This window comes from Dermacentor silvarum, chromosome 4 (genome assembly GCF_013339745.2).
Source record: "Dermacentor silvarum isolate Dsil-2018 chromosome 4, BIME_Dsil_1.4, whole genome shotgun sequence".
Taxonomy (NCBI): Eukaryota; Metazoa; Arthropoda; class Arachnida; order Ixodida; family Ixodidae; genus Dermacentor; species Dermacentor silvarum.
In genome coordinates, this window is record NC_051157.2 from 44,336,836 (window position 1) to 44,360,564 (window position 23,729).

General features: G+C 47.6%; 1 protein-coding gene across 1 annotated transcript in view; it reads left to right on the forward strand.

The window, feature by feature from the left end:
- Positions 1 to 346: 346 nt before the first annotated feature.
- The window catches only part of LOC119449919 (DNA repair protein complementing XP-C cells homolog), a 42,024-nt gene continuing 18,641 nt past the window's right edge, over positions 347 to 23,729 (forward strand). The window contains exon 1 of the mRNA XM_049665517.1: positions 347 to 2,322. Coding sequence (XP_049521474.1) covers positions 1,732 to 2,322 — 591 coding nt within the window. The 5' untranslated portion in view covers positions 347 to 1,731. The remainder of the gene's footprint in view (positions 2,323 to 23,729) is intronic.

Below are 23,729 nucleotides of genomic sequence, written 5' to 3' on the forward strand. Positions count from 1 at the left end.
AATTTTACAACAACCAATCTCGAAGGCCATGCAGAGAATGCCGAAATCGACTAGCATGCCGAAGGCATTCACTAGCATTCAAGCCACATCATGACCATGACCAGAACTTAACGCCCTGACAGAAACTTTTTTTATATTCTTCATGCCCGCATTACGCAAATTCATATTTAAGATTTTGATGATCACGTCTCAGTAATAAAACAAATCTTTAAGGCTATGCATTCGCTAGCTGCGCGCGCCGAAAGTATTTAAAAAACACGAACATGTTGTGGTTGCCAGGTTTTTAAAATTGTTTATTTGTGAAAGAGCTGATATCAGTCGATCCAATCCAATTTAAGATGCAGGTTAAAACATGTTTCGGTTGTTGCTATGCGAAACAGGCAGCGTGCTCCAACGTTTACGCGTGCTCTATCTGAATACAACTGCGCGCGCGCGCTTTGCTGTTTCCACATTTGAAAATGTGCGCGATGAACAAGTGTTAGTCTTTTAGCAAAGTGGAGACATCTAACGTTTGCTGGAACTTTATTGAATTATCTCACCTCAGCTAAAGTACCGGCGTGACAAGCGTACGAGTCGTCAAGAGCTGACACAATGGCCACAAGGCGATCGTGTAGGCTACTTAGTAAGAAAGACATTACCCCAGCTTCGGGGCCGAAATCAAGCAATGAAGATATGGATATTGACAGCGATGAAAAGTACGTATCGAGTTGTTCTTCGTCAGATGACGAATACAAGCCCCCGAAAAAACAAGATTCAACGGATGAGTTTGAGGACGATGTTCCGGCAAAGAAAAGTAAGCACAAAGATATTCAACCCACGCATGTTTCAGAAAGTTCTGCCGATGAGCCTTTCGAGCTCGAATGTTTAGAAGTCGATTTGTCTGAAGGTGGTACATCAAGCGATGAGTGCGACGATAACGACGTCAAAGCTGACACCAAAAAAAAAAAGCATCAAAAAGGTAACCGGACCCAAGAAGCAATCCATGCAGAAGATTAAGATTCCGAAACTGTCGCAGATAAAAAGAGCTAATAACGTGACTCTGAACGATCACATTTCCAGTAAGAATATTTCTGAAAGAAGGCTTCAGTTGGAAAGTTTACCTGGTTGCAGTAAGGTTCCCCTGTGTGAGTTGAAAAAGTACAACCTGGCTGACTCTGCCAATCAAGGCATTGCAGCGCTGTCAACTCAGGTGGATAAAGTTACAATGAAAGAACGTGTAGGTGATGGCAAGTCTTCTGAATCCTTAAAAGACGTTATCAATGCTATGCTGCTTGAAAATGAACCACAGGCCTCTTGCTCTTATACTCTAATTGATGCACCAAAGTCGGGACAGCGTAAGTCTAAAAAAACTGCAAAGAATTCATTAGTATCATCTGCAAAACAGTCTGCTGCTCCTCAGGATGGACGGTCTCCAGTCAAAACTAGAAGCAGCCAATTTCAAGTCGTGAAGAGGGCCAAGTCCGTGGCATCATCTGTAAAAAGCGGAAAGAAGGCTGGCAAAACTAGCAACACAACAGAAACTGAAGCAAAAGTGGCAGCAAGGAAGTTGCCAGAGAAAAAAAAAAACAGCTCATTAGAGGAAAGAAAACTGGTCCACAAAGAGCCAAGTTGGAGAACAATGAGAGCTCGAGCGAATCTGATTGGGAAGAAGTTCCTGAAGGAGCAGACCTTGACAGCTATGCACCTGTTGTTCCTGAAAGCGGAATCACAATTACACTAAAGGAGCCTGTAATGACCGGAAAGCACAAAAAAGCCAAGTTCGATCCAGTGGCAGAGATGAGACGCCGTATCAATAGAGTGCACAAGGAAATCCATGTCCTGAAACACAAGGTACATCTTCTATGTCTCCTGGCACACGGGCTAAAGCTGAACAGCCTTATCCTGGACCAAACCCTGCAGGCTGTTGCACTTTCGTTGCTTCCTTCTGAATTCTTGGCATACTCTGGCAAAACAGTCACACTTCTGGATGTTGAGCGCATGTCTAGACTGTTCACCAAAGTGTTTGTGTGCAAGCTTGGCACTCACACTGGCTTCCATGCCCTACATGATGACCTTACAATGGCACTAACAACCAAAATCGGTCAAAATGCGCGAGATTATGCACTTCTGTTTTTGGTCATTGTAAGATGCCTGCAGATTGAAGCTCGTTTCTGCATGTCCCTGTACCCTGTGCCTCTTGATGCTGTGCAGCTGTTAAAGACTGACACAAAACCTGGAATAAAAAGTGCTGAGCTCAAAGTGCCTCCCAAAAAGAAGGCTCAAAAGGTGCACAGTGAGCCTGATGAAGTGGACAGTGACTTTGAAGTTGAAAAACCAAAGAAGGTGACAGGGAAGAAAAAAGTTAATGATGCCTCATCAAACAAAAAGTCTGGGAAGAGAGGAAAGACTGGTGAAGAAAATGCTGAAAAATGTGAACAAAGCATAAGTGACTGCATTGAGCACTGGGTTGAAATATTCACTCCAAAGGATTCAAAGTGGATCGCAGTTGATGTAGTTCATGGATCAGTTGGCAGCATAACTGAAAGAAATATTCGAGAACCTTTGTACTACATTCTCAGCTTTGATGACAACAACAAGGTTAAAGACATTACAAAGAAATATGCCTCAGGTTGGTTAACCTCTGTGAAAAGAAGAGGATTGATCCGAAATGGTGGGAAGAGTCTTTAAAGCCTTTTAGGCCCACTGACAGTGAGCGAGAGCGTGTGGAAAATACGCAAATACAGTCAAAGCTTCAACGGCCTTCCCAGGCTTCTCGAACAATGCGAAGAGAGGATCAAAGGCCGCGACCGTAAACGAGCTCCGAAGGTGAAAAACCTGTTGACTCGTGCGGTGCAGTTCGAAGCGCGAACATTGCCGCCGGCAAGCAAACTTCCCAATCTGCTTTGTGCTCATAACAAAGGGCTCGCAAAAGCCGTTTCATGACTGAGTGGACTTTCTCTACCGCATTTGACTGCGGGTGGTACACTGAGCTATGAATAATTTTAATACCGCACGTTTCCAGAAACATCGAGGTCAGTGCGCTCGTAAAGACGGATCCCTGATCTGACTGGATTTCTGCGGAAAACCCCACTCGCGCGAAGATAGACAAAAGCGCGTTGACGATCTCCACCGAGCTTAGTTCTTTGAGGGGCACCGCCTCTGGGAATTTCGTTGCGGGGCATAGTACAGTGAGAATATGCCGATAGCCAGACTGCGTTTCAGGAAGTGGTCCCACTGTGTCTATTATGAGTCTGCGAAACGGCTCCGTGATAATGGGAACAAGTTTCATTGGCGCCTTAGCCTTATCTCCGGGCTTGCCTATGCGTTGACATGTGTCGCAGCTTCTCACGAATGCTTCCACTTCCCGAAAGCAGCCGGGCCAGTAAAATTCCTGCAGTAAGCGGTCCTTTGTTTTCCGAATGCCCATAGGCCCCGTCCAAAAGCCCCCGTGGACCAAATGTAGGAGCTGCTCACGATAGGGAAGCGGCACCACGAGTTGGTCGAATTGCACTCCCTTTCGACTGGCGTACTTTCTATAGAGGACGCCTGCCCTCTTGAGGAACTTTACGTTATGCTTGGCCACACCTTCTTTCGCGTCTGGCCTTAGGTTCCGCAGGGTGGAATCTTTTTCCTGTTCAGCAATTAATGTGGCAGGGCTTACATTAAATAACGTTCTTCTGCATTCTGCCTCTCGAGACATCTCCGGCTCCGGCGCTTTCCTGGCCTCTTCATTACCTAGTGCACTTTCCGCACTGTCCCCTATAGGGCTGTCCTGTTTGGTGCTGGTTGACAAATCTTCCGTCAAACCTGTTTCCTCCACCACTGGACATTCGTACACGGCCTTGGCCGCGAGCTCTCTTGTTTTGGAACGAGTTAGGGCTTGGACTATTCCTTCACTAAACCCGATTCCCCTGCGTCGCAGCAAATCCTCGGATTTGTTAGAAAACAAATATGGATACTGAGGCGGGAGATGTGCCGAGACGGCGGCTTCAGTCTCCAGTACTCCGAAAGGGCCTTCGATGCTAATCTTTGCTACAGGGAGACAAACACTAGAGGCCTCCACGGCTTGCCTTATCCAAGCACATTCTCCCGTGAATTGGCCTTCCTCCACGTACGACGGGTGCACCACGTCCATCGTGGCTGCCGAGTCGCGAAGCACCCGACACGGTTTCCCGTTTACCATGAGGTCTCGAATGTACGGTTCTAGTAACTTCAGATTTTCCTCGTTTCTACATAGTGACATCAACACTAGTTTGGGATTTTTGCACCCTACAGAGATATGCCCCGTTTGCTGGCAGTTGTAGCAAACTACTGGTTTCTTTGCCTCGAAAGCTTTTTTCTTTTGCCTTTCTGCTCTCTGTTCTGGTGACTCCTCCTTTGCCTTGCTGTTCTCGTCACTATTTTTCACCGACTCTGACCTTTCCTTTGATTTATACTGACTTGACTTTGACCAACGCTCTGGCTTGTCGGGTCTGTATTTATTCATCTCCTTAGGAGCTTCTTTGCCTTCAAGGGCACGGCGAGTTACGTACTCCTCAGCGAGATCGGCCGCTCTCGTGATAGTGTCGACGCCTGGCCTATCCTGAACCCAATATCTGATGTTTTATTGCGATAGCAATTATATGGACACTTCAACCGGATTTCTGCCGTCGGCGTCGTCGTCGCCGTCAGGTTCCCTATAGATAAAATCTTCGCCGCGTGCCGTATGCCCGAGCGGAAGCGTGCGAGGACGCGCGCTATCACGGAGAGCGAACGCACTCAATCTCCCACGCGCAAGCAAGGAAGCGGGAAGCCAGCGCCGGAGGGAGCTGGGGGGGGGGGGGGGGGGGCGCATTTCTACTCTGCCAGCAACCGCGCTCGTCGCTCGCTCGCACCGTCGCTTATCTCCACACACGACCTCCTAGAGGAGGTCGTGTCTCCACACGGCTCTGACCTTTATGCGCCGTGCATTCGCCGCCCAGTTTCCGTTGAAGCGATAGACCGCACGTACCTTCGCCCGCTGCTTGCTGCCAGCGTTTTGACAGTCGTTGTCTGCAGTCATTCAGTGCGATCTATTCATGTTTGTTTGTGCGCGCTCACACCACGCTTGTTCATTCAGTTAGTAATAGTCGGGCCACATTTTCCAACGCACGCTACACATGTAATGCTGCCCGGATCGGCAGTGCAGCGCTACAGGTGTGTCCCTTCGCACGCGCTGCCCACGGGAAGCGCTTCTCATCAACACCACCGTTTCACACGCGCCTTCTCGTGGTCATCGAGTCTCTCTTCATGTCGGTCTACTTACGGCGCAGCACACCTGCTTACTTAATCAGCTCATGTTTACTACAATTCATATCGCTACCAAAGCCGCTCACCTTACTTCGTATGACATCGCTGTGTTGCTATCGCATTCATTGCTTCGCCCTTAGGGCGAAACTGTGACATTTTTCCGGCAGCAGGCGGAAGAACTGTTCTAAGGCAACGCACTGCATTGTCTTTTCGGCGTCGCCGAGTGCACCCGCTTCTCTGAGCCATTCTGTCAGGTTTACCTCCACGGTGTATGCGAAATCTGAGTATGACTCACTTTTGGTCTTCTCGATCTCCCTGAATTTTCGCCTGAATGCGTTTGCTGATAATCTATACTTTTTAAGCAGACTCGCCTTGACTTTATCGAAGTCCTCTGCTTCTTCTTTCTCCCATGCGGGCTATGATATCAGCTACCTCTCGTGGCAGCAACGTAAGCAAGCGTTGCGGCCACGTGTTTCTGGCAAATTTTTCCTTCTCACACACGCGCTCAAACTGCACTAGAAAAAGACCTATGTCCCCTCCTACTGCGTAGGATGCGATCAAGTCTGTCATTCTGCGCTCGCTTTCTCGTGCCTCTGTGCTAGGTCTCTCATTATTTTGAGCCCTTAGCAACTCAATTTCTAGGCGCTTCATTTCGAGTGCGTCGCGTGCAACACGTTCGCGCTCTTCTTTGGCCTCACGCGCTGCCCGCTCGCGCTTTTCTTTTTCTTCACGGGCTGCCCGCTCGCGCTCTTCTTTTTCTTCTATGCGCTTGCGCTCTTCCTCCTTATGCTCAATGCTTTCTAAACATTCTTTCAGTTCATCGTCGTCTGCCCCGATCACTTCGATAGCCTCAATGATCTCCGGTTTTCTCTTCGCTTCGGCAATTTGGAGGCCCAACTCTCTGGCCAAGTTTAACAATTCCGGCTTCTTTAGTGCCTTCAGGTTCATGGCTGCCCTTAGTGCTGCTACCTCTTCCCTCTATAACAACCTTGACGTACTCAAAACTTCCGTCAGCGGTTAAAGAAAATCACTGCTCCGTACTTCCCCAAAAATACGTAAAGCCTAGTGATATCTCAGTGAAGAAAAGCCGTGCACTCACCATATGCAGTCATGAATCCTGACACCTTCCTTCCGAAGTTGTCACCAGGACCAAGAGGAGACGACCTCTTAGATATTTATTTATTTATTTATTTATTTATTTATTTATTTATTTATTTATTTATTTATTTATTTATTTATTTATTTATTTATTTATTTATTTATTTATTTATTTATTTATTCAAAATACCCCTAAAGGCCCTCAAAGAAGGTATTACATAGGGGGACATATTGCAGTGACATGTGAATAATAACATAGTGAGTGAAAAAAAGAAAAAGAAACGCGATCATGAACACTGTCTGATATACAGCGGGTACGTGGAATAGGAAAACAAGAACAAAGACAAAAGAGAATATATATGCAAAGCCACAATATATTATAATTGGAAATTCACAGCAATTAGAAAAAAACGTAGCACATTAGTCAGCTACAAGGTGACAACAAGAATACACAAACTTACAATACACAAAATACAGAGCGCTTGCTAAAATACACAAAAACTCATAAAAAGAATACAGATGCGATATTCCAAGTGAAAAATGGCTACGAACTGGTACAGGAAAAAAAAAAATAAATCGATTAGGTCGGGCAGTCCGTTTAGGCAATGCGCTCAGTGCGTAGCAGCTCCTGAAATTTTGCGATGTTAGTCTCAGTAGCTACATGCGATGGTAGGTGGTTCCACTCAATGATAGTGCGTGGTATGAACGAATTAGCAAAGCGATGAGTGTGACATGTGGGTCGTTTTACTTTATACTGATGATCGCGGCGAGGGAAAGTGACTGCAGGCGTTTGAAATAAATCGCCAGAAAGGATTGGATGATGATAAAGTTTATGAAAAAGCGAAAGGCGGGCTGCTTGGCGACGATGCGATAAGCTTTCCAATTCGGCGCGATCTCTTAGTGCAGTGATGCTCGAATGACGTGAATAATCTGAGAAAATGAAGCGCACAGCACGGTTTTGCAGGGATTCGATATTCTGAATAAGATAGGCTTGAAGTGGTTCCCAAATAGCTGAAGCGTATTCAATTTTCGGACGAACCAGTGTTACATAAGCGAGCTTTCTTATATGTGGAGGGGCATTTTTTAGAGAATGTTTGATAAAACCGAGTGAAGCGATTAGCTGTCAGCAAGAATGACGTCAGTATGATAATGCCACGCAAGATCTGATTGAAAGTGGATACCCAGGTATTTATAAGTAGTAGCAAGTTCTATTTCGACATTATTTAAAGCGTACGATGTTGGTATACGGGCACTACGTTGAGTAAATGACATTAATTTAGTTTTGGATTCATTCAGTGACATTAACCATGTAGAACACCAAGTATTAATACTGTCAAGGTCGGATTGAAGGAGTTCACGATCGGTATTACTGGATATATTACGGTATAGCACGCAATCATCGGCGAATAGTCTAATACGGGAGGACACATTATTAGGCAAGTCATTAATATAAATTAGAAAAAGTAATGGGCCTAAAACGCTACCCTGAGGGACACCTGAGGTTACGTTCACATAAGTAGAATGAGAGTTATTAACGACTGTGTACTGTGTTCTGTGTGACAGGAATTCTTTAATCCACGAGATAATATCAGGGTGTATGTTAAGCTGGGTTAGTTTTAGTATGAGCCTGTGATGGGGAACGCGATCGAAAGCTTTTGAATAATCCAGAAAGATGGCATCAACCTGGAAACCAGAAACCAGTGCCGAGTGCAAGTCATGTGCAAAACCAGCAAGCTGAGTGTCACATGAGTATCCTTTGCGGAAACCGTGCTGTTGCTTAAAGATAATACTGTGCTCCTCAAGATAGTTGATGATTTGAGTGTAGATAACGTGTTCCAAAAGTTTGCAGATTGTATTAGTTAAAGAGATTGGGCGATAGTTGAGGGGCAAGGAGCGATCACCGGACTTAAAAATGGGAACTACTCTGGCCACCCGCCAGTCGTGAGGGATGGTATGAGATGTTAATGATTGCGAGAAAAGGGCACACAGAATAGGCGAGAGGCTCGGTGAAATATTTTTTAGTATCTTGTTGTTCAACCCGATATGGTCGGACGCGGAAGAGAGCTTAAGATTGTTTAAGAATGAGCAAATTCCCCCCTGTCTGATAGTAATTGCAGGCATCGTTATGTCAGTGCGATTACCAATGAGAGGGCTGGACGTTAAATCCTCACGCGTAAAAACAGAGGAAAAAGCATTATTTAGTAATTGCGCGCTTTCCGAGTCGGATACAAATTCGCCATTAAGATTAGTAAGGGCAATCTCAGGATGGCTGCGTGGGTTAAGAACACGCCAAAAACGTCTCGGGTTATTTATGAGAAGAGAAGGAAGATCGTTTCCAAAAAAAGTTACGTCTCGTGGTTTTTAGCAGGGATTGGTATGCTTTTTCGCATAAATGGTAGCGTTTCCACGATTACGATAGACGATTTTTGTCAGCGTTTCTATAGAGCCGTTTTTTCTTATTGTTGAAGTGCCGGAGCCGATCGTTGAACCACGGTGTCGAGTTGAAACACTTATTTTTGCGACTGGAATGTGCATGTCTATCAAATTGATAAGCGTGTTTTTTAACCATGTCCAGTTTTCTTCGACTGACTGCCTCGAGTAAACGGCTAGGAATTCATTAGAAAAAGCTAATAACTCTGAATTGATTATATCGAAGTTAGCTTTCTTGTAACATCGAATATACTTGTTAGTAACATGACCTTTCTTAGGTAAGACTGAAAGGTTGCCGATTATAATGTCGTGATCGGACAAACCATCCATGCGGGACAAGTCAAGGCAAATTGCAGGATGATTAGTTAGAAAAAGGTCGAGAATGTTAGCAGACGAAGCAGCCTTACGCGTGGGATTAGTGATGAGCTGTGTTAACGAAAAGTCAAGACAGGTTTGAAGAAAACAGTGCTCCTCTGTTAGGGTAGGGGCAGCGGATAAGATTGGCCAGTTAATACCAGGAAAGTTAAAGTCACCGAAAATCAGCAAAATATAGTTTGGAAAGCGATTAACAAGAACACAGAGAATTCTTTGAAATTCTTCAGAGAAAGTGGGACTCATGTTAGGCGGTCGATAAAATACACCAATCAACAACTGGCTGAAGTCGCATTTCACAGTGACCCATACGCATTCTAAAAATGTGTCTATTGGAACATTTCCTGACATGAACTCTTTTTTAACTGCTAACAGAACGCCACCGCCTTTTTTGTGCTTACGATCACAGCGAAAAATCACAAACGAGGACCAACTGTTAAAAATATGTGCGTCGGACACTGTTTCGTCAAGCCAAGTTTCAGTAAGCACGACTAAAGACGCTGAGCATGAATCAATGATGGATGATAAAGCAATAGATTTGGGGAGCACACTTCTGATATTGGTAAATAAGAAGGTAATGTCACCATCACGTGTATTTTTGTCTTGAGATGATGTAGTCCGAGTGAAACGAGAGAATGACTTTGCATTGCGTGTGCATCAATCGCTATCGGACCGTGTTACACGTGTTGCGCGATCGGCCTCCGAGTCCCACTCGTAAGTTTCACTGTTGATGGAAAGCTTATCCAAAGATTATCCAAAGTCGGGGCCTCCAGGGTAGCGCATCCCACCGCTGCCACCAGTTGTTGTGACTCCGATTCCTTCAGGCTCGACCGGCGTTACTTCACGGTAGCGTGGCGTTGCCGGCAGGCTGCAGGCGGCCGGTAGATCATGGCGACCAGGCAGGGCGAGACAATTTTAAGTGCGAAACTTGCACGGTTTATTTCATGTTGAAGGATTGCAAAGAAGAGAATGAATATGAAAAAATACATGGCGGGGCCGCTTAAATAGGCCTTCTAACAATGAGGCGGGATTTCGCTCAAGTCACGTGACAGGAAAGTCCAGTCAGGGATGGATGGATGGATGGATGGATGAGGCTGAACCCTTTAAATCGGGCGGTGGCATACGCCACCTAGCCATGGCTATTAACATAATTTTTACTTTGTGTTGGAGGGTGAAATTTCACCCCTGCCTTAATTTTATCCACCAATCAGATAACCTCGGTTTGGTTATTTCTACCCGCTTAAAGTCTATTTTGCCTTCACTGTCCCTAAACCCCAATGCTTTGAAAAAATCAGCCCCGTTGCCTTGCACTGTAGGGTTAAGCCCCTTACAGAAAAGTATGAGGTGTTGAGCCGTTTCCTCTTCTTCTCCACACGCACAGCACAACGTGTCTATACCTTGGTACTTGACTCGGGATGCGGCAGAAGCTCCCTCTCGCCTAGGTGACGTTTCCGGGCTTGCCTCCGCTGGCGGCAACCCGAGGCTCCTGGAGACGTTATTCGTGGAAGGCGGGCCTATTCGCCCCCCCCCCCCCCCTACGCACATGTACACAAAGGGATCAGTCACTGGGGTATCCCAGTCCCCCGCACCTGTACACAAAGGGATCGATACTACTGCGTTCCAGATGCTCCGGAAGACCGTTTCGTAGAAGGCGGGCTTAATCGCCTCCCCGCACCTGCGCACAAAAGGATCAGCCACTACTGCGTCCCGCCCGCAACAACCAAGTACGATGGGGAGACCTCCTCCGTTAATCTTTTTAAACGGGCTGTCGTACGTCAACCGTAACACTACGTTTTTGACGCTCGTAATTCGGCGTGTCGTTAATCAGCGTCCAAACCATTCGAAAATATGCCGCTCCGTGACACCTGGAGTGTCCTCCTATATAGTCATACTGCCAGCGAAACATGTTCAGTATCCTTTAAAATAAATAAACGACAAAGAAAACTTGTTTCTCTCACTCATGTTTTTTTTTTTTTTTACTTCGTTCACTTTGCATAGCACGCAAAACCCAATGCTTCTGAACCATTTGAATTCCAAGCCGCATGCTTGAAGCAGCATGCCACTTAGCAGCTTCATTTCCTGCCTCCGACTTCCACTCTTCCTGTTTCCAGAAGTTGCCCGTTAACGCTGCGCAACACCATGTCGTATGAGCATGTGGCCTGTCCTTGCAAGCTACAGAAAAGGTGAGTGACGTTAGCGGATTGATTCATTTTCCTCGTGCTTTGGGTGAACATTTAAAAAATATATATACCCCATTTAATAAACGTTATTCCAGAGCACTCCACTAACCTATTATAAAAGCTGTTTTTCTCTAGAATACTTTAACTCGGCTTTTCAATTTAGCGCAGCTTTCAGTGTCCCTTAATTTAACTGTTTTGTGGCACCAAGAGTTGTTTGCTCGGCACATTCCTTGCTATATAGTGTCCGCAAGTCCTAAGCTTCGTGCATATCTAGGAGTGTTCTGGCTTTATGTTCATATTTTGAAGGGCCTTTAAAACAATGTGCTCGAAAGCGATCGAGCGGTTTCTCTTCCCTTCGCTATTCGCCCCCCTCTCGCTCGCGGCTTCTGAGTCACGTGGACACAATAGTGTGGCGCCAGATCTAGCCCGCCGCAGCATCGCGGCAGGAAAGCCTGTCTCTCCAGATCGTATCCAATGAAACCGTCCCTGTGACTCCCAGCGAGCAGCTAGTGTCACTACTGTAATGCGACGTCTAAAGGACCCCTGGTTTCACGCTAGCTGAGGGACACTAAAAGTGCCTGGTATCTGCTATAGATGATTTTATATTATATTCATGGGCGTCGCCATCTTGGGCTTTTACCCAATCTTTAAGTTTTATGAGAAGTCCAGTCACGTAACATGGTCTTGAAGCGCTGGCAGCATTTATGCAATTTTCATGCTTGTGAATCGACTGTAGTAACGTACCTACATTTCGTTGTTAAGACAAAAAACAGCAGCGTTACCAGCCCAAGATGGCGGCACGTAAACGCTCCCGTAAAAAAAAACCAGCAGATCCCACGCCCTGTGGGAATCGATGTTATGCGAAGCAGTGTGCGGGGAGCCTACCAAGTTAACGAAACGACCATGAGAGCACCAAGACGTAGGCGGCTCTTTCATGACCTACATGACGCGCATGTCAAGTATTCATGTTATATCATTTATGTTCGTCATATACTCTTGTCATAGTATGTCAATTTTGGTGCATAACAAGTTAACGACCATGAGAGCACAAAGTCGTAGGCGGCTAGATAGATACGGTCAAAGTAGCAAATGTTCGCCAAGAAATGCTTCGCATTTAATAGTCTGTAGAAGCACCGCGCCAGTGCAGACTTGGTAAAAGCTCTATTGCGACTCACAATGCTTTCATCGCGTTCGCACTAATGCATCATCCACGCCACGCGTTCACTTGCCAACCATGAAGACGCGAAAAAGAAATCAGCACGCCGCTCGGGCGTTATGTCGTATTTCTTCTTTTTTCGTATGCCCCCATCCCTATCTAGCCGCAATGACCAGGGGACGCCGTCTTCGCTGTGCAACATTGCCGACTGCGACTACAAAAGCCCAAGGCCCTTCAACATGAGGCGGCACAGGGAGAAGGTCCACGCCTGCTTGATACACCCTCTCCCGGGCATGCCAGCGAAGGAACCAAAAGTTTGCTGTGACAAGGTGTTCGTGACGCTCCACGATTACTCGCGTCACCGCAAACTCAAGCATGGTGACGGACACCTGTGCCAGCAATGTGGGCGCCTCCTTCCCAGGCGGTCGCACCTCCAGCGGTGAGCACTTTATATATAGTCGGGTCATTGTGGGCATCGGATATACAGTACTCTGAACTAGCAGGGAGCGCCGACTAATACTGTTTGAAGGGCAACCGTTTTTTTCTATATATATTTAAGCCTGTTTTTAAAAGATATAGTGCTCGTACACTCCAACGAGTGCGTTCACTCAGTTCGGGCGCCCCTCAAGTTTAGAACTAGCACTTCTACTACCGCGAAAAAAAAAAAAAAGGCGTGAGCACCTTCTTTCTCAGGTCTTAGCACTGGAAATAGTACATTGTCAAAAGCGTTAACGTCAAGAGCTCATTCGTGAGGTGGCGATTGAGTATTGGCAACCTTAGCCCCGTTTACATGAATGCGACAGTGTCGCATCGCATCGCATTTCTAGCGCATCGCATTCATGTAAGCAGCGGTAATGCGCTAGGAAGGCGCATCGCATTAATGCGCCAGGCGAGGGTAGATTTACGGGCGAAAGTCGACTCTCGCGGAGCGTATAAACGCAGGATCGTCGAGAGCGGGGGCGCCTAACAAGACCTTCGATGACAACCGTGAAGCTACTGAGAGGGGAGAACGGAGGCGCGGGCGCCTAACAATACCTTCGATGACAACCGCGAAGACGCTTCCGAGAAGCAAGCGAGAGCCGAGGGGGGCCTCTAACGACACCGTCGCTACATGTAAACGGCGTCGCATCGCCTTTCCCAAATGCGCTTGGAAATGCGATGCGCCACTGTCGCATTCATGTAAACGGGGCTCTTCCTGTGCCCGGTATGCTCAACGTTCACATGGCTCTGTGAGCCACCGTGAAGAAAGACTTCAATCTGTCTGCAAGAAATGGCGATACTCTATGTACACCTTCTCGTCTCCTCGTAATGTCAAATAATTCGACTCGCATGCAGACGTGCAAACACGGACACATGCTTAGGTTGTCCTTTTCGCTAATACTTGTGTCGGTATCTGCGCACCTTTGACGCAACTTGTCACGCATAGGAGCCCCGTGCCGTGTTGACAAACGAATTCAATGAAGAGAATTCTTGCTCGGGCGGCATTGCGCCTCGCTTTTGCGATTGGAAAGGTGCCCAACGTTGAACCTATCAATCCAGGACGTATAAGCAGCTAGCTAGCCATCACAATCGGATCACTAAAGAAGCCCTGCATAACTGGCCCTGCATATATAAGCAACGACTTGGCGCGCAAGAACTGTGAAACCGGCGATTCCTTTGTGTTGCACCACACACTGTTGGTAACGCGCTCTTCAGCGATTTACGTTCCTTTGACTGTCTCAGGTAATAAATTATCGGGGGTATGTCGTCGAATAATTTCTACTTGCCAAGCTTCATGGCAGCGCCAGACACCAGGAATTGCGCGATAATCGCCAGTATCATTATAAACAGATTTTTTTTTATGCAAAGAAAAAAACCGCCGCTACTATGAATCTTAGTGAATAAGATGTGCTATTTCGTCGCAACATCACCGAGGCCAGGCGCGAGAACATGCAGTATACGAAGGCCCTGCATGTGCTTTCGCTCGAGTAACCACTAGAAAGTGATGCATGCATGCCATATGTCCGGAAATCACTAGCGCTGAAAACTCGTTATTTCTCTTGTATCGTTCAGGTTAAGTCGGGTGCTTCAGGGCAGCTCAAACGAATGTTGCGCATATATGCTTTTGGTGCGCACGATAACAATTCTTTGTTGCAATGTTGGCCAAAAAAAAAAAAAAAACCTGTTAAAGCTCGCAGGTTCACATGCCATACTTGAGCGACTGCATTGCGTTGGCGTTGTTTCCTTATCGTCCGACTTTATTCATCGACATTGCTATAATAAAATATACTTTATGCAGACCAGTGTAGTGGAGGGCATTACGCAATCCAGCAAGGCCGGCGTGCAACGTTTGCCCCTTTTGTCAAGCACGTGCCTATATATATATATATATATATATATATATATATATATATATATATATCGCTCCTTGCCTGCTCCATCACTCTCGACCCCACATCAACGAAGATCACTGATCCGTGTAATCCTATAACATCGAAACTTTTGCCAGTGCACATACTGTGCATCGGTTCCAGTGCAAGGTCATTCACGCATTAACGCTACACTCCAATATAGGTCTGTCTTGTAACGCATCGACGCTCTCAATATTGAACCAATATTCTGTGGAATTTTTAGGACGGCAACAGCACTTGTACGGGACGAAGTGAGTACGACAGTCAGCGCCTTGTCTGTCGTATATTTACTTCATCCCGTCCAAGCGCTATTTGTTCCCGTCCTAAGGATGTACCAACCAGGCAAGACCAGCACTCCTTCAGCTCTATGGAATTTGCAAACGCATTATATGAGGCAGTTTGGTTGCCACCATTGGACAAATACGACTGCCATACAATGTAGACATGCATGTCCAGGATTCTCCATACCAGTGTTGTTCTTCGTGGCTGTAACGTCAACTATCAAGATTTCATTACAGTTTGTTCTGTGTGTCATGCGGGTTGTATGCAAATGGTTTAAATAACGAGAGAACAGAACATAGGCATTGGGGCGGAAATTGGTGTACTTTGAGAAAAATGTGGCGTCCGTACTGACAGAAGTCGTCATATAGTCGACGTACAACTCGTCAGGAATTCCTAAAGATTGCATAATCGCTAAATTTAGCGATTATGTAATCTTTAGGAATTCCTGACAAGTGTCGTTCGGGGTCACTTCAAAGCGATTCCAGAATCTGTAAATGATCTCCGTGAAGAAACGGCGAGACCTGTACAACGTTACATATATGTTCTTTTTTGTGAGACCAGATTGCAGGTCCGGTATTTATACTTGAAAGTAATGATTAGCCGAGCTTGTTGGTACGAGGACATACACTATATTACAAACGGCGCCCGAACGTGACTAAGTCCTGTTATTTGTTCGCTGCTGCTCGTTTGCCAATGCCTCCCTCTTTTCATCGTTTCTGCAGGCACATGCTCGTCCACACCCAAACCAAGCCATACGGGTGTGGATTATGCGGATACGCGTCGCGAGCGTTTTCGAACCTGGAGCGCCACATGGGCACGGCAAAGTGTAGTCGGGACGCCGAACGGATTGCCGCGGGACTCGCCGAGCGACCCCGGCCGGAAGGCGTCGTGGTGCTTATTCCGGACGTCCCGACTATGATTGCCGTGCGTGCTCTGCAGGAGCTCGGCCGCGACGTGCGGATCTTCAGGCCGGTCCGTTCCGCGGGGGAATAAGGTGCAAGAAAAAAAGGCGTAGAGCGTTCCTGTGAAACCCGGCGCACCTGCTCTGCGACAAGTTGTCCCTTACGTACAGTTAGTCCCGCTTTGATCATGGGTGCTATTCGGGACCATGGATTCAGCGGAGACAAACGGAAAGGGCTCTTCGGTAAATCAAGCATTGGCCAAATGCCCAGAATATATATAGGGGTCCCGCTATAAAGATGGGTGGCAAGAAATGAGGGCAGAAATGAAGTAGAACCCATCTATCGACGACTGCCAATGCGAGAGCGTTTAAATGACATCTTCTGCTAAAACATGCGTTCAATCAATGCAGCTGCACCCACTGCGGTGGCTTAGCGGCTATGGTGTTGTGCTGCTAAGCACGATGTCGCGGGATCAAATGCCGGCCCGGCGGCCGCGATAGACTCGCATGCTGACCGCACATAATCAAAAATCATACACGGCACAGCCCCGTGAAAGATCATTAGATGCAGGCGTACAAAGTTTCGTTTATTTTTCCGTGCGGCAACAGCCTTTTAAATTCAGGCACGCCAGCATTCTCTGATGCGTCGTATACTTATGGCGCGAGAGCGTTAAGTAATCTGTTTATTCTGTTTCGTATATACCTGCGCCGGGTTTCTATGGATGCTTTCTGCCTGATAATGTACTCCTTTAGCTGCCTTATTCATTACGTGCAACGGCCTGTGCTAGTTCTCCGTGAGCATGTGCCCTGTGAGTCTGTGTAGCTGCGTATTTTTACACAATGCTTGCTTGACCTTTATATTCTTATTTTATTCATTTAGTTTCATTGTTTCCGCATCATTTCATTGTGTCATGTATTTTTTTTCACTCACCCTCTTTTTATTCCTTGTCATTATGTTCACATCTGCTGAACATGTATATATACTCTTTGACGATGACATGCCCATTGGTAGACAATGTAGCCCTGAGACGTCATATTTATTTGTAATACAATTGGAGGGCAATCAAATCAACGAGTTTTCGTCGTTTCCCAGCATGTCGTGTGCGTTTTTTTTTTTTCACCTTTCAATATTCTTCGCTATCCCATCAAGAAATTATTCTAGTCCCTCACCATTTTGAAATTGAGTCATTTCCGTGTTCATTCGATATATGATTGTAAAGGTGGATTCACACATACGAGCTCTCACGTTACATCCGGTCCGTCGACCATATATGCCCAGACTGCATGCCACGTGACTGCTTCACGGAATCGCACCGCGCACAACTTAGCTGGTTCGACGCGGCTTCGACCGAGGTTTGAACCGGGCACAAGTCACACAAGTTTGAACCGGGCACAACGACACAAGCACAAAGCGTTTTCCCAACGCAGAAGTATTCTGTCACAACCTGTGTCCATTAGCGCACACTGCAATCTTCTATGACGCTATAATAGCACATGTGGCCCTGTTTATATAACATTTCTACCACGTGTGCTACTCCACCTGTCAGCCCCCTTTTTTATTTTGGCAATCTTCTTGGGTATTCAGTGACGCACATGAATTACCGCGAAGTACAGGGAGATATATGCCCTATCCCTGTGACAACCTGCCTTGGTGCTGTACTTTTTTTCTTGTTTTTATCTCGCGGAATATTATTTCAATGCCCGATTCATTGCCATTCATGCAGCATGCATGGATGGAAATTCCTGGATTCCACCTACGTTGCGTTTTTAATGCAAGTCATTTTGTCAACTGTTCCGACGTGTGCTGCCATTTGTCACCGCCACCGTTCTTTGTGTTCAGTTTATTTATTACTCGCCATACTGCAGTAATACCCTGTGATGATAAACAAACTGCCCCGTACAAACTTTTACAGTGGAATAAAGCCGTTTTTACAATGGTAAACCTCGTGTGGCGCATTATGTTTCTTGGCTACCTTTTCCAGCTGGTCTGGCCCCACTCAGAGAGCGTCGTCCAGGAGAACTAAATCATGGTTACCTACAAAAATTACTAACGGTACCTCTGGTGCTATCTAAAGAAGGTTCTAAGCATGTCGGTTCTGCCAGTATGGAAATAGTGGGTATCGTACATGGACATGCCTAAACTTCGCCCTTCTGGCTTCAACGGCTTTGTGACTTGGCAAATCGGCCATTTCCCTCCCACAAAATGTTGTTCTAAATGCAACCATCACACTTATACGTGTGACGCATGTACGCCGAGACTTATTGCTTTCATATGCGTTTCTAATCATTGCTGGAAAGTGAGAAAGCTAAAGCGTAATAAAGCTATATAAGAATGTCTGAAACCAGAAGTACGAAGGCTAGACAAATCCACGTACTACCCATGATTCCCATTGTACCAAAACGATTGCAACGCCACAGTTACCTGTGGAAATTTTTGTAAGAAGCTCTATGGACGGAGCATACGATAGTGTTGCGTTCTTATTGGCACGCCCATTCTGCTACATCGAAGGTAAGTTCGACGGTTGCTTCCCCTGTGTGTTAGACGAACGCTGCAGTTAGCGAATAATGTAAAAATTAAATCCAGGTCAGTCACGGGCTTCGTAAAACTGTTCCAGTGAAGTAAAAAAATCGCAGGCCTGCGCTGCACACGCAGCACAGTCACGGCGTATAGCTGGAGGAGCGTCTCAATAGGAGTCCCTAGTAATCTGAGTGAAGATGGTAACATCAAGTACTGAGTATATGAATAGTAGTAATTTAATTTGTACATAGCTAGCGAAAAACGCTTAGGTGTCCTTGATGATCGGAGAAGTAGGTCGCGAACGACATGCAGTGGGCCAGTACGGGTACTTTGTTGTTAGTGAATACGAAGTCCAAACATGACCCGGTTCGCGAAGAGCTGCATTGTGTGTTTGACACAAATGTCATGCCGAGTTCTTCTTGTACACACTGGATAAACCAGGCGTTGTGTGGATCCTTTGTGTTAACGTTGCAGTCAACCGTTATAACTGTAGGGGCACATCTTGTTCAGGAAGGAAGGTCTTTGAAAGAAAGTCCGCAATCTTCCTACGTCTAGCACTTGGTAACCTATATACTGCGACCACCACAAATGCCCAACGAGTTACGCCCTGCACACACGTCGGCAAAGTCTACTTCCGGTGCCACGTCGCGTTTTGCATATATAACTTTGAGCTTCCTCTGTTGGCCTTATTCACGTAGTAAACTACATATCGTGCACACGACTAACAGTCCAAGATGACTTGCAAATCGTCATTCGAATCAAGAGTGTTTCCAACCCACGCGTTGAACGCGTTCACCCACTTTTGCTGAAGCGTCCGCTTGAGCAGAAGAGTCGGTCGACTCAAGCCCGCCTGCAGTATAGCATGGTACTCTTGCTCTGAGTGCACATCATGATGCTGCCAGAACTAGACCTGCGGCTTGTGCCGCTCTCTTCATAGTAGTCTGGTGAGCCCGACGTTGCCTGGCTGCAAGCCGCGCGCGCAGCTCTACGAGTCGCTTCTTCAGCAGCGGTTCACCTCTTGCGAGGAGGCGCCATAACGTGCACCGAAGACGTTGCACAAGTATCACGACTACGCGGCGTTAATGTCACATTCCATGATACGTGGCACGATGCATGCGTTGAAAAATCGAAGGACAAAGGTGCTAGTCACCAGGATCTGTAACAAGAACGGACTGTTAAACACCTCGCGCTAGTCACTTCTTCTTTTGGTCCGCTATGTGTCTCCTAAATGCCGATATGTCTTTTATTGCGATAGCAGTTATATGGACACTTCAAGCGGATTTCTGCCGTCGGCGTCACCGTCGTCGTCGCCACCGTGAGGTTCCATATAAAATCCTAGGGCGATAAAATCGTCGCCGCGCGCCGTATGTGCCAGTGAAAGCGCGCGGGGGATGCGCTATCGCAGAGAGCGAACGCACGGCGGAGAACAAGCGCGACTTCCTCCGTCGCGCGTAAGGCCGTGGGGGTATAGGCGAGAAGGTGGGAGGGGGGCGACGCTGTGCTGCGGCACCAAATGCGTATCTTGCAACCGGGTGCAAGGAGAACTGGCGACGCAATCTCCCATGCGAAAGGAGGAAAGCGGGAAGGCAGTGCGGGAGGGAAGGGGGGAGGCGACTTCCACACTTCTAACAACTGCGTACTTTGCGCCAGTGCGGGCTGTCGCGCGCACCGTATATCGAAAGCGATCTCTAGACGGCTCTGACCTTTGTATGCGCTGTGTTTTCGCCGCTCAGTTTCCGTTGAAGCGATAGACCGCACGAACCTTCGCTCACTGCGGCCGCCGCGCTTGTTCACGCCAGCGTTTTGACAGTGGTTGTCTGCGGTCATCGAGTGTGATCTATTCATGTTTGCTTGTGCGCGCTGTCACCACGCTTGTTAATTCAGTTAGTAAGCGAATGCGTCAAGTTTATGCAGCCGATAAAACTACTATCCCTACTCCGTATAGCTCTCTACTAATTTGCTATCGCAATTGATGCTTCGCCTTTCGAAACTGCGACATTTTTTATTGTCATCGTCTTTTCGTCAGTACAGATGCGGCATTTTTTTTCTTTAATCTTCTTTTTTACTTTAAATCTTCTCTGTTGACGTTGCTGAACTGCCCATTCAAGCGATATGTCTACTCTGAATTATGTAATCCCTCTAACACCAGATGTATGTAGATATACTAGTTGAACAGGTAGCGGTACCAGGCAGTTAAAGAAGGTTAAACGAAAAAAAAAGTTTGACGAGATGTACACAAGAATGCTAGAAAAAAAAATGTCGCAGTTTCGCCTGAAAGGCGAAGCATCAATTGCGATAGCGAATTAGTAGAGTAATAAGGAGTAGGGATAGTAGTTTTATCGGCTGCATAAACTTGACACATTCGCTTACTAACTGAATTAACAAGCGTGGTGTCAGCGCGCACAAGCAAGCATGAATAGACCCGGTGACCGGAGACAACCACTGTCAAAACGGGGGCGTGGGGAAGCGCGGCCGCCGCAGCGCGCGAAGGTTCGTGCGGTCTATCGCTTCAACGGAAACTGAGCAGCGTACGCACGGCGCATACAAAGGTCCGAGCCGTGTGGAGATCGCTTTCAAGATACGGTGCACGCGACAACACCGACAGCCGCCACAGGTGCAAAGTACAAGAACGCATTTGTTAGCAGAGTAGAAGCCGCCCCCCCCCTCCCTCCCTCCCTCCCTCCCGCACTGCCTTCCCGCTTTGCTCCTTTCGCGTGGGAGATTACATCGCCAGTTACCCTTGCGCCGGGTTCCAAGATACGCATTTGGTGCCGCAGCACAGCTTCGCCCCCCCTCCCTCCCTCCCATACCCCCACGGCCTTTCGCGCGACAGAAGTCGCGTTTTCTATCCGATGTGCGTTCGCTCTCCGTGAAGGCGCGCGTCCCCCGCGCGCTTTCACTCGCACATACGGTGCGCGGCGGCGGCAATTTTATCGCCCTTGGACTTTATACGGAACCTCCCGGCGACGGCGACGCCAACGGCAGAAATCGATCCGCTTGAAGTGTCCATATAATTGCTATCGAATAAAATATATATTGTGTACCTGATTAAAGCAAGGTGGCTAGTTGACTATGTCACCGCCGCGTGTCGAAGGTGGTAGGTAGCAGGGTTAAGGTGGCTAGCCGCCCTAACAAAGCAGACATAGAAGTATTGAGGAAACAATCCCATGTGGCCAATCCTCCCTGTGGGTACGAGCCATGAGTGAGGGCAACAACAACATCGCGTGTCTCCTCGCGCGCTAGGACGCGTTTATATGGCATTTTTTCCCGCTGCTTCCAAGGACTTGCTCCACACGTTTAACGAGATTTCAAAGCACTCTCAGCTCGGCAGGAGGGTCTATCCCCCGCCCCACGCCAAGCTCTCCAGGCCTCAGTCTTCCACCCTTCGCATGCTGCAGACCGGGTCCTATCCCAGTCTAGCCAGGGTAGGTAGGTACGCGGACTCGTTGGAGGCCGATTTTCCGGATTGCGGCGATCCCTTCTGCACTTTAGAACACATGCTCTGGCGGTGTCCCTCGTTACGGAACCATGATAATCTCACCACGGATGAAGAGTGGGCGGAGGCGCTCAAGAGCTCCGACCTCACCGCTCAGCTACGGGCTGTCCAGAGGGCCCACGACGCGGCGGTCAGGCACGGCCTGCCCGTCCCAACGTGGGAGCGGCCCGCGGTGGCTCCTCCCCCGTAAGGGGTTCTCGGAGTCGCTCCTCAGGACCTAAAATAAAGTTCACTGCCTGCCTGCCTGCCTGCCTAGCAATAGTTGCAAAACGAGAAGCTAGAATGATTTCCCCTGTTGAATGAACTTATCGCACTAAAACATCTTTAATGAAGGAGAACAAAGGGAACCGAGGGGTCTGATTTTGATTAATCATATCATAAGAAGCCAACAAACAACGATACCAAGGACAACATAGGGGGAATTGTACTTACGAAGTGAATTAAAGAAATGATAAATTAATAGGAATTAAAGTCAGTGAAAAAAAAAAGTCACAGTTTCGCCCTAAGGGCGAAGCAATGAATGCGATAGCAACACAGCAATGTCATACGAAGTAAGATGAGCGGCTTTGGTAGCAATATGAATTGTAGTAAACATGAGCTGATTAAGTAAGCAGGTGTGCTGCGGCGTAAGTAGACCGACATGAAGAGAGACTCGATGACCACGAGAAGGCAGCGTGTGAAACGGTGGTGTTGATGAGAAGCGCTTACCGTGGGCAGCGCGTGCGAAGGGACACACCTGTAGTGCTGCACTGCCGATCTGGGCAGCATTGCATGTGTAGCGTGCGTTGGAAAATGTGGCCCGACTATTACTAACTGAATGAACAAGCGTGGTGTGAGCGCGCACAAACAACATGAATAGATCACACTGAATGACTGCAGCCAACGACTGTCAAAACGCTGGCAGCGCAACGTACCTTCGCCCGCTGCGGTCTATCAACGGAAACTGAGCGGCATAAAGGTCAGAGCCGTGTGGAGATAAGAGACGGTGCGGTCGAACGAACGAAGAGCGCGGTTGTTGAAAGCGTAGAAGTGCGCCCCCCCCCCCCCCCCCCATGCTCCCTCCGGCGCTGGCTTCCCGCTTCCTGGCTTGCGCGTGGGAGAGATAAGAGACTGTGCGGACGAGCGACGAGCGCGGTTGTTGGCAGAGAAGTGCCCCCCCCCCCCCCCCTGCTCCCTCCGGCGCTGGCTTTCCGCTTCCTTGCTTGCGCGTGGGAGATTGAGTGCGTTCGCTCTCCGTGACAGCGCGCGTCCCCCCACGCTTCCGCTGGGGCATACGGCGCGCGGCGAAGATTTTATCTATACGGAACCTCACGGCGACGGCGACGACGACGGCGACGCCAACGGCAGAAATCCGGTTGAAGTGTCCATATAATTGCTATTAAAAAACATGAAATTCCAACAAGAATACTATAAATGTGTTGTTAAGTCAGTCACTTTTCCGGCTAGACGCAATAACTCGCAACAAAATGTTTAGACATGGCATTTGACAGTGGGTATTGTTTGGTACCCACTGGGATCACTGGGAGAGGCCTTCGTCCTGCAGTGGACATAAATATAGGCTGATAATGATGATGATTGTTTGGTACTACTTATAGTAGGTTCGCCACCTGTGCCCTCTCATCGGATTAAATGTGAATACGCTTCAGTGCAACATACTTG